Here is an 11,266-nt window from a genome sequence, read left to right on the forward strand (position 1 = left end):
TTTTGGTTAAAGCAATTTTTCTCTGTATTCCTCCCTTTTTTCCATCCGATAAAAGAAAAAGGCCCGTAGTGTATTTTAAAATAAGAACAGAGAGTGGTAACATCCGGCTTTGATAAATAAATTGATGGACTTTTCAAAGGCTTGAAAAGCAAATTACAGCTCGAGTTCAATTGAGAATTGACATGGTTATCTCTAGACTACATTATCGTTTATACAATGAAGGATGGTCTGAATACCCATTCATACATAATTACAACTGATCGATGGAAATTACAATAGCAAAGCCATGTGACAAAAATTCCAAAGCTATTTATTCTACCCACAGTAAAAACAAAGATGCACATATCAGCATTAACTGCCAAATTGGAATAGAGTAGTGTGTGCTGCAGGGCTACTTGGAAGGACCTTGTTCTGCCTTTGCCAAACCCACATAAATATAAACAAACCCAAACAGAATGGGATAGAGGTGCTCACCTCATCAGGGGTGTCCTTGGTGTCGGGTTGGCCCTGAGCGGCTCGACGGGCCATGGCCCCAGCTCGGATATTACTGAGATTGATCTGACGCTCCGGGGGTGGGCCACCCCGAGGCTGGCCCCGAACAATGATGGCACAGCCTGACAAGACCTGGAGAGATGACAATAAAGACTGTCAATTGGAGAAGATAAAGTCAACAGTAAAAAAAGTATCAGACCCCCCCCCCATTGCATTCGGCATATGCAGGTAACATCTTCAAACGCTCTCTTCTTGCTTCTTAAACTCTAATTTATCATCACAAAAAGGATTATGCAATTCACAGGCCACAAACACCAGACCCCAACACCTGTGTGGAAGGAAGAAATAAGTTGTAGCTGTCAGTTTCTATATCCTCTCAGTCAATACACGCTCTCTGGTACATTCAGTAAACTGTTGTATTTGCATTTGCATTACGGAAAGTGTCAATCTGATAAGCACTATGGAAGGTTCATTGAGGATTCATTTGAAACTGGTATAACAAACAAGTAAAGTAGGTAGGCAATTAAGGCAACCATCCTGTTTGGATAGTAGTAGTTCTAAATAAGCAACATCTTAAAAGATGTTACAGAGGTCTGGAAAACTATTATAGAGCTGGAAAGCAACTTCACGTTGCCATGGAGACAGTCTGTCATTCAAACGCACGCTGAGATCACACCATCTGATAACGTGGCTAAATAATAAAAAAAAAATTAAAAAAAGATAACCCTACTCTTGGTTTGACAACCATGGCATTTACACGAATCTGAGCAAACACCTTTTATCTGCAGACTCTCCAGTGTGTCTGCAGGGAGCATCACTGGGGGCTGTTGATCTAAGATGTGGGCTAGATAAAGTCTTCCATCAAAACACCACCATTCCCCACTATCTGACTCAGTTCAATCAAGTAGGATATAGGCTAAGCAGAAGAGTAGTTGTAATGTGTATGCATTAACCAGGCACGGTAAAAAAGAGGCACTACCTCCCTTCTTTGTTTACAAAAGGGACAAGTTCCACTTGGAATGCACTACACAGCTTTGCTCGACTGCCTGATCACATTTCTCAAGTAAGTAAGTAAAATGTATTTGTGAAGAGCTGTTCTCAGACATAAGCCACAAAGTTCTTTACAGGGCATAAAACAAAATCAAGATTAAAAAAAAAGTCTTGTATCCTGTATTCACAGATAGGTCTTTATCTGCTTTTTAAAAAATAATCCACAGAGACCGTGTTATACAACAATATAACTCTGGATTTATGTGTTTGCTCCAGAAGACTGTGTGGATCTACTGGGTCTGGGCACCTTCCGGAGTTCAAACTATGGAACTATGCAATGCATACAGTACATTGAGAAAATATAAGGTTAGGAATGATTAGGTGTGAAAGTGCACTAACTTAACTTAGCTATCTAAATGAGTAAAGGTTATCTTGCAGTTAGAACAAAGTACCAGGCCGCATCTAAAACCTAAGAAGGTGAAGTGACAGAAAGAGACTACACAGGACCAAGATGAGAGATTACAGGGGAAAGAACGCTATAGCTACGTGTCAGTTCCCCGTGGTTGGTTGCAACCAGCACACTAGGGAAATGCCCTGGGACTTAAATGGTCGGAACCATAGAAATAGCATCCGGAAACCCATATTTTCTAACATTAATAATCGGTACTTTAACCGCTAAAATATGATACAATAGCATTTATAGTAAATGCTGAGAGGGACGATAATGAAGCGATATAAGAAGAAGCCTTGATTGTTAGCTTAGACGCTACTTGGTTAAGTACTAATTTGTATGTCGCCAATAAGATAAAGACATTCAATTTGTGTAAACGCTGTCAACTCCGTGTTCAGCAGGACCGCAGACCACAAACTCTGTCCATTAAAGTCAACACTTGCTGAACATAAGAGTAAACGCTAGTTAGCCAACGGTTAGCTAGCAGATAGCTGGGAAACTAAACATCTGTTAACGTTACAGCTAAATAGCCAGGTTGGATTTCAGTACATGTAAAGCAACTTTGACAGCTTAATATTTGTAGATACACTTCACACTTCCACTGAAATGGTTAGTTTAAGTTACTTATAGCAAACATGTGCTAACGTCGTTGGCTTCAGCTTATTAGCAGCCTAGCAAATTAAGTAGCAAACTAGCTAATGTTAGCTGACAGGAACTGAAGCCAGGTGAACTGAATGTTAGTGACACATTGCCAAGACTGACATTTAACACACAGGTAGCTACGTTTATATCTTCAAATAAGTTTAATCAAAGTTGTATGACAGTTAACGCTAGTTAGCCTTCATTAGCCCTTGGCTCACTAAGCTAAGTGAGCTCACATATGTGTGTTAGGATTCCTTCCTACCATTTTCACAATTCCTCTTTGCAGAGAAGCAGCCGGAGAAGGGCCTGTCTGAGCTGGTGCCGAAATAGATGCCATGTCCACCGGTTTGAAATATAACGCCGTTAAGGGGTGACCAGGCAAGGGAGCTGGGACTCTGAAGTCAGTGACTGTTCTACTGAAAGCCAAGAGAAAAAGGCTGAACGCCGATCAACACACACGTTATACCGGAAACACACTTTGCCATGCATACACACGTCAAATTATTTCCGGGTCTGGGGAGCAGATGAATGAGAGCGAACGGAGCCGCTTCTCGCCAGCAGAGGCAAATTGAAATAAAGTCTTCCGGAGCAAGAGGTGCGACACGTCAGCATAGTGTTAACCCAGCTAATGCTGCGTTCAAGGTGTGTCGGAAATTCTCCATTTCATTCTGAGGGTCACACAAACGACCCTACAAAATGACAAATAGGCCTACGGTATAAATATTCTAACCGTTGCCAAAAAGAAATAAAACGATGTTTAGGGGGTTGAGAGCACAGAAGATGTGTCATCAATTGAGATTAAATATTGTTTACTTTGATTTTGTTTTTGTTTATTATATTATTGTAACTGATTAAAATTATTTATTTGTATCATATGTCTGATGTCTTGTTATAAAGTGCTTTGCGACGGGGATAATAAAGTTATCTACTACTACTAAAAGGCAGATGCATTGACTCATTTAAAGCTTTTCTTTAGCTGTTTTTATTTTTATTTTTTATTTTTTATTTTTATAAATAAATGTACCCCAATCCTCTGCATATCTTCTCCTTATTCTGGCCCTGCAGCTTTGTTCCACAAGATTTGAAGACTGAAATTACATAAACCAATAGGATATTATAGTAGGCTATAATAGTTATGTGATTCTATTTAATATAATTTTGGAATAAATTAAACAGTATGTCATACACACAAACACACACAGAAGCTGGTATGTATTAGGTTTACAGGCCAAATATAATGAAATATTCAATTAAATGATCTTCTATAGAACAGGGCAGTTGATCAACCCATGGACCCCTTTCACAATGGACATTTGCGCTTTGCAAAGCAGGAAAAACACAGGTGATGGTAATGGATAGTGTCACCATCACTAGTGTGGTAAGATCACACCAGGGATAATCCTTCATCAGATGATTTTATTTTTATTGTATTTTTGCTTGTCCTGATCTACTGCTTCTCAGTTGGCAGCTGGCAGATGTGATCGTGAGTAACTGTGTGAGTGGGAAATAGGGCATTGCTGGAAAATAGCATTAATGCTCATGGGATATACTCTAAATATTTGCAGGCTAAATACCTTGAGATGTTTTTATGACTTTTTGAATGCTCCAACATTAATTCCCAAAAGGAGTAACAACTACTATGAACTGTGTGTGACAGAGAGAGAGAGAGAGAGACACACAGGCAGACAAAATGCTCCTTGGCATAGATTGTAACTGTCTAGTAGTCCAAAATCTCATTGGTGTTTAGCTGGGTTGATATTTGGAAACTGTTAAGGCCACAGCATATGATGCACCTTATTTTCATACTCATAAAACCATTCGCTGATCCCTTGTGCTCCTGTATGGAGTTTGAATCAGCATGCCTGCATGTGCGCTGGACTCTAGTACCAGTTGTGTAAAAAGCACCAGAAAATATGTCAGTTTAACTTAGAATAAAATCTTTTTTACAGCATAGTGTACGTTTCATATCCTATAAGTCCATTATTGTGTTTAAACATATATCTAATCAAATTGTATTGCTACAAATAACCTCCATTCCCCCACATTACTACCTCTGGTTATGCAAATGTGTACATAGTACAAATTATAGTGGATTAGAGCTACATATGTATGCAATGAGTTGTAAGTGGTGTGTACATGTGGCAACATGGCCCTATGGGTGTCACATCACATTATCAAACTAATTTATTTTATTATTATTATTATTATTATTATTATTATTATTATTATTATTATGACCTATGTGTTTGCCACATTAAGTTTAGTGTTTCACTTATTTCAGTAGCATCATGATATCACCTGAGGAAAAAAGAAAGAAAAGAAAAAAATGATTTACATGATAAGTAATTAATATACAATCAGATATTACAATGACACTTTTATTGTATGATTTAAAAAAAATAATCTCAAATTGGAAGTGATTGGCCCTGGCACCCACAGCTACATCTTCATGAAAATATAAATGCATAATTCTCATAATGCACTAGTAAAATGAAAGATAATCATGCATGGACATGAAAACCAAAAAGCACGCACTCTGATTCTGACCTGCAGTACATTGTATTCAAATAACCCACTGTGGACCTGTTCGGGTAAATCTGTCTTTGCAACAGGCTGTAAGCTTATCTGCGTAATTGAACAGCAATCCAATGTGCCAACTGGACTCTATTTTTGAGGAAAACGGTAAAGACATCTATTAGACGTATAGGTAGGCTAGTTTAGTCAAATCCCATAAGGATATTGTTATATTGTTTGTTTGGGTAGCGTGCGCAAAGTTTTTTTTTTATTTTATTTTTTTTTACATTTGTCATTGACTAAATCTTCCTCACCAACAAAACGATAGCCTACTCGCGGGAAAGCAGAAATGTCGCTGACCGGTTGTAACTTACCTTGGATCATATTTTTGCGTGTCTGAGATGCAGTTCACAGCAAATATGGGTGTGAGTGACGCAAATTTCCAGAAACGTATTAAGAGAAGATTTGGATCAGAGTCAAGAGAAATTATCTTCACCGTGGGCATACTATTCCCCCTGTGTTATGAGAAGAAAATGTTTTAAGACAATTTTAGAATACAGGAAACGTATTAAAATAGTTTTCTCTTCAAAAAATGATGTAATTAATTCAAGACGATGGTGACAGATTTGGTTATGTGGAATATGAAGAATTGTAAACACAAGTAGGGCGGGGCCTACTTTAACCTAGGCTCCAGAGAATGTGTAATCAACACGTCATTTATCCAACTTTGAGTCCTAAATCTTTTTAAAATAAAGCAAGTGGGAAATTCTACTAATAACTTTAAGTTCACATCCTTTTGCTTGTTTCAAAAGTAGCCTTAAGCATTTAAGACTCTGTTCAAATTGTTAAGATAGGCGCCTTTTGTCTGTTAGTCTACTGCTGAAATCGGCACATTTGGTCACGGACATGAAACTAAAGATCTATTAATAATAAAGGACTAAAACAAGCATTCAGTGAATGGTAAACACATTCACTAAAGTAAATATCAGAAACATGAACGATACATACATCCCATTACAGGGTGGAGACATTTTCTAGACAGTTAAACGACCAGAGAGGCAGCTCCGTTGCGCACACAGCACCTCAGTGCGCTTTGGAGAGGTTTTGGTAACCTTTTTACGCGGATGAATTACCCACATTTCTTAACGCTTCAAGGCGCAGTAAAGCACCGATACAGGTGTTTTATGCACAAGACAAATACCTACGATGTGTTAGTGAAACGCATACTTATTTCGTGACAGGATTTAGTTACTGAAACTCCCGCTTCCTCCTTTGGCGAGCCCAGATCAGAATTTACGCACCACGAATATGCGGTACTGTCGTAACAACACAATCTAAGTACTTTAATCAACCTCGTTTGGCACACACTGTACGTGCAATAAAGTACTATAAATCAATGACCGCATCAACTCCCCGGTAATAAATAAAAAAACGCTTGCCTTATGTGTCCTTTGTCTCTGTTGGCAAGGAGATGATGGTGTCCAAAAATGGTTGTCCTCTATCTAACCTGGCTGATTGTACACAGAGAGTATTATTGTCCTCTAACTCATGGTTAATGTATAATTTGGGCCATATGGCATTTTAAATTCTGAGCCTTTATTTCGGTGGCACTTCGATCTGTGTGGACCCAACTAATGATATTCAATTAGTCATTAAACAGGCCAAAAGACGAGCCTTGTGTGGGTTTTCACATAGGCTAATATTTGCTCGTCAAATATTTCCCTTTGAAACGTTTACAACGCATTTTTATCTGCTGACTGCACAAGGAACATCTGTGAGGGTTATTTTAGCCTCCGTCTTCTGGATAAACGAGGTCCCCCAATTGGCCCTTTCCTTGCGCCCATATAGAGTCTATTTGTTCACGTTTTGAAAGAAAATGTAATAAAGAGAGACTGGGTGATGGATTTATGATTTATCAAAAGCACTTTACCATATGGCAGTCGTCATTGGGGCAGATTTCCAAATGTTTGTTTTATGAAAGGAGACCAGAGATCCGTTTAATCTGAGCCACTTCACATGGGAAAGGATGCTACAGTCACGTGACCACAAGTCCCCCCCTAAAGGATGGGAAACACAATAGTGTTGATCATTTAGCCGCTTTGAGAGATTGAATGTGTGCCTTCACTAGTAGGATAACATGCACCGAAGCATAAAGTTCAAGGACTGAATTGTGTCGCACTGAAACATTGGTTTGTCTGATTGAAAACTAGGCAGCCACTGCGCAAAAGGAAACCAGTCCGAGTTCCCAAACTTGAATATTATTATGTTGATATTATGTTCTGCAGTAGGCCTACACAGACATTTTGAGCCAAACGCACAATTTAAAAGCATCTAGAAGTGGAAATATGTGTTTATGGCACTGATGAAATGTGGAAAAGCCAAGAAATGTAGTAAACTATTCAGTTCACTTTTCTGGTACAGGAAAGCTACCAATGTATCTTATTATATGCCACCAAAACATGACGGTGCAAAGATATGATTTCTTGGTAGATATCTTATTTGACTTAGTTTATCAGATGCCACTCAGAGAGCACACTTTTTATTTTTTTATTTTATTCTATTACTAAATGTCTGATGTGCATAATAACGACATCGAGCTCAAATTTAGACTTACTTAAATTAAATCAAACAATTGCTGTATCGTTTGCTGAATGTCGATTTTTTTTTTAAAAAAAAAAAAAAAAAAAAAAAAAAAATTTTTTTTTTTTCTTTTATTTAATTACATTCAACCTTCCAGGCATTATTGGCTTTTCATAGTAAACACGTCCACCGTTATACGTCATGTTAAGGTCGACAGGCCTATAAATGTCTGCTGAAGGGCGTGATTCCCCTCACTGTCATTCACCACAAATACGCGGAGTTGCCTGGACAATTTTATTTTTCTACAGGCGACGTATTGTCTTTGTGCTTTTGTTTTTAAATATCATTACGTGTTGGTTTTTTTTTCTGGGAACATTGCGCATTTGGTTTTTGTGATCATCATCAAGGCTGGGAGCAAGCGGAGATGTGCGGAACAAACGATCAGCCAAATAAAGGTTACTTTTCTACTGTTATTATAATGCACGTTTAACCACCTGTTGATACTCTTTAGTGCAATAAGCACAGGCCGGATGTGAATTATGTTAAATGTAAATTTAAGTTTGCTATTTTTGAGTTAATAAGCAATTTCAATCACTTACATATTAAAAACAGATTTAAATATAGGCTGTGTTATGATAAGGTTGTGGAAGTGTCAACCAGCTAGGAGGGATGTTTCTCAACGGCAGACCTCTCCCGGAATCCAAGAGGAGGAAAATGATTGAACTGGCCTCGGAGGGAGTCCGTCCGAGCCAGATCTCCAGGATACTTCGGGTACGCAAAACTATTTTGGATGCACAAACAACCACATTCAGGTTTTAAATCAAGGAGAAAGGTTGGCTAAATGCTGTGTTAATAGTCTCGCTGACGGGTCAGTTTTAGTAAATAAAAAGATCACTTCATGTGTTCAGAATTTAAGAACGTTGAAAACAACTGCGTATTTCAGGTGTCCAACGGGTGCGTCAGTAAGATCCTGAGCCGCTACCGCCGCACTGGACTCCTGGAGCCCAAGACCATTGGAGGGAGCCGACCTCGGCTTCTCACCCCCGGTGTCATCACCTCGATCATCCAGTGCAAAAGGGAAAATCCAACCATTTTTGCTTGGGAAATTCGAAAACGGCTTGCAACAGCACGAATATGCAAAGCCTCCAAAATTCCCAGCGTAAGTAAGATTGAAATGTTGTTTTCTTTATTAAAATGAGAATGTTCCAGCATTTGACATGATGCTCTTTGCACATTGTGTTCCGCAAGGTGTCGTCTATAAATCGGATTGTAAGAAAGATCCATTTGGACCACGGAGCGATGTGCATGGAGATCAATGCGCACATCAGGGCTGAGCAGGGTAGGTCACATTTGAACGTCATTGGACTAATGAAAAAAGGTGACCTCCAGCTGATTACCATCATAAGGACAGTCACTAGTATACAAAACTAATAAATAAAAACTGCACAATTTCCCAAACGACCTAATCTAATATATATATGCGTGTGCTTGTGCGTGTTTGTGTGTGTGTGTATGTGCAGATTCGGATTCCCTGATCGAAGAAGAAGTGATTGAGAGAAAGATGTCTGAGACAGTACGCAGCAATGACCAGAAGCCTAAAGCTGTCCAGCAGCGGAACCGCACCACCTTCACCCCGGAGCAGAGCACAGCACTCGAGCAAGGTGACTTCAAAGTCCACGCATGTCTCAAACTAACACAAAACTGCCTCTTTCCACTCGGAGAAGCCCAGTTGAATATATGTTTCTATGTCCCGGATCAGAGTTCTCTCACAGCCAGTATGCAGATATGTACACGAGAGAGAAACTGTCCGCTGAGATCCAACTTCCCGAGGACACCATCAAGGTAGAGCTATAATTTGTAATCATTGAAGTGCTCATACGGAATCACGCATTTCATATTTCTGCTCTTGAGATGGTTGTCTGTCTCTCAAAGGTCTGGTTTTCAAACAGACGGGCTAAATGGAGGAGGGAAGCCAAACACAGGAGCAGTACAAAGAGTAAGTGTGTGTGTGTCTGTGTGTGTGTGTGTGTGTGTGCGCGCGCGCGCGCGCGCGTGTGTGTTTATGGCAAGGCCTAGAAACATTATGCATAATCCTAGATTATTTGACAAAATGTATTCTCCATAACACCTGCAGACCTTCAACAACAAAGAGATTTCGTTCCTGTGAATCCAACAATACCACATGGCTTCACATCTCAACAGGTGTGTATATGTGTAATATGTGAATTAACATATTTCCGTGCAATCAGTTGACTAATCAGGACTTAACAGCATTCGAGTAATAATAATAATACTAATAATGATAATTTTATTTATATAGCACTTTTCAAGCATTAAGCACAAAGTGCTTTCCAGATGAAAAGATTTACAGGATATGAATTTGGAATGAGAATCCATGTAAGCCCCCCTACCCCCCATGACATACAAAAAAAAGAGAACAAGCAGCACTTCATAAAACAATGAAAGTTCAAGATAGAATGTCAATAACAGAAACATGTATGGACATGCATCTAAAAACACTGAAGTGATAATGCAAATCAACCATCATTTAAATACGTAATGACAGTAAAATTCAAATAAATGTTAAACTTCAATATTCCGCACATTGATAGCTGTGTTGTAATTCTGAATGAACATTAGGCTCTAAATCACAGACAATGAATGAATCAACATCTTACAACAGTTGGTGTGATTTTGATCACTGTCAATCAAATTTGATCAAACAGCACCCAAACAGTCCTGATGAGGCAAATTGGCTGAGTTTTTGACTTTTAAATTTTTACTAAATAATACCTAAATATGCATTATTTTAACTTTAATCAAGTCCTATTTAGTCATTCATATTTAGGCCTAATGTTATAGAGCAATACTTAAAATGTAAAGCCAAGTGTTTAGGAGCTTTAAAATGTAATATTGTTTAATTAATATGATTAAAAAACTGTGAAATACAAAATGGCTTTTGGTCGACTGTATAGTCACATTTGGACTATGTGTTGATTTGAAGGCAACAGGAGTGTCAAGGGTCTACTGTGAAAATTCAGAGGCCCCCCCTACCTACAACACTGTTGCTAGGACGTTGCAAAATGGCTACTTTTTCCCAGCAGAAAGAGGTGAGATCATGCAAACAATTGCTTTTTTTTTAAAATCAAATCTGTGTTTGATCGTCTAGATTCTAAAATGATTGCATTGTTGTTGATTGTAAAGAGTTCGACAATCTCTGATATACAGGTTTGACAAATTCTGGACATCTGACATCCATCTCAGTCCCACCCTCACTCATCCATCAGTCTAATAACATGATGGCCCAGACCATGGCAGACAAGACTCCACTGGATCTCCACAGAGATAATAGATTCACTTTCCCATTGGTTCACCATCACACAGACGCAAGGACATCCCTCCCTTTGGCAACTGAGACAGTAAGAGCAGACCACCCTGTGGCACAGTGCTGGAACCAGCAGGGGATTTCTTTTACATGGAGCCCGTTTCAAACAGATGAGAGGTTGTTATTCGTACAGCAGCCCTGGGATGTGAACCCACATGGCTACCTGGACTAAATGTGGGATTACTGTTTGTATATTTCGGTGCAACTGCAAT

At 38.9% G+C, this 11,266-nt stretch overlaps 2 protein-coding genes across 2 annotated transcripts in view; one reads left to right on the top strand and one right to left on the bottom strand.

Moving 5' to 3' along the window:
• Positions 1-3,076, bottom strand: part of snd1 (staphylococcal nuclease and tudor domain containing 1) — a 178,449-nt gene extending 175,373 nt beyond the window's left edge. The window contains exons 1-2 of the mRNA XM_039791245.1: positions 2,838-3,076; positions 475-624 (exon numbers count right to left, since the gene is read on the bottom strand). Coding sequence (XP_039647179.1) covers positions 475-624; positions 2,838-2,912 — 225 coding nt within the window. The 5' untranslated portion in view covers positions 2,913-3,076. The remainder of the gene's footprint in view (positions 1-474; positions 625-2,837) is intronic.
• Positions 3,077-8,093: 5,017 nt separating this feature from the next.
• pax4 (paired box 4) lies at positions 8,094-11,226 on the top strand. Its single transcript, XM_039791007.1, has 10 exons — positions 8,094-8,124; positions 8,310-8,440; positions 8,613-8,828; positions 8,918-9,008; positions 9,190-9,330; positions 9,429-9,511; positions 9,602-9,665; positions 9,804-9,871; positions 10,674-10,779; positions 10,898-11,226. Exons 1-10 carry the CDS (start codon positions 8,094-8,096, stop codon positions 11,224-11,226), a joined length of 1,260 nt encoding a protein of 419 aa, XP_039646941.1.
• Positions 11,227-11,266: the final 40 nt, after the last annotated feature.

Source organism: Perca fluviatilis, chromosome 23 (assembly GCF_010015445.1).
Source record: "Perca fluviatilis chromosome 23, GENO_Pfluv_1.0, whole genome shotgun sequence".
NCBI classification, from domain to species: domain Eukaryota; kingdom Metazoa; phylum Chordata; class Actinopteri; order Perciformes; family Percidae; genus Perca; species Perca fluviatilis.

What these genes read in the sequence shown, in the direction of transcription:
- pax4 (XM_039791007.1), top strand. Translation starts at nt 8,094, where the DNA reads ATGTGCGGAACAAACGATCAGCCAAATAAAG. An exon ending in AAGCCTCCAAAATTCCCAGC is followed by an intron (nt 8,829 to 8,917) that starts GTAAGTAAGATT and finishes GTGTTCCGCAAG; the next exon opens with GTGTCGTCTATAAATCGGAT. An exon ending in TTCCCGAGGACACCATCAAG is followed by an intron (nt 9,512 to 9,601) that starts GTAGAGCTATAA and finishes TGTCTCTCAAAG; the next exon opens with GTCTGGTTTTCAAACAGACG.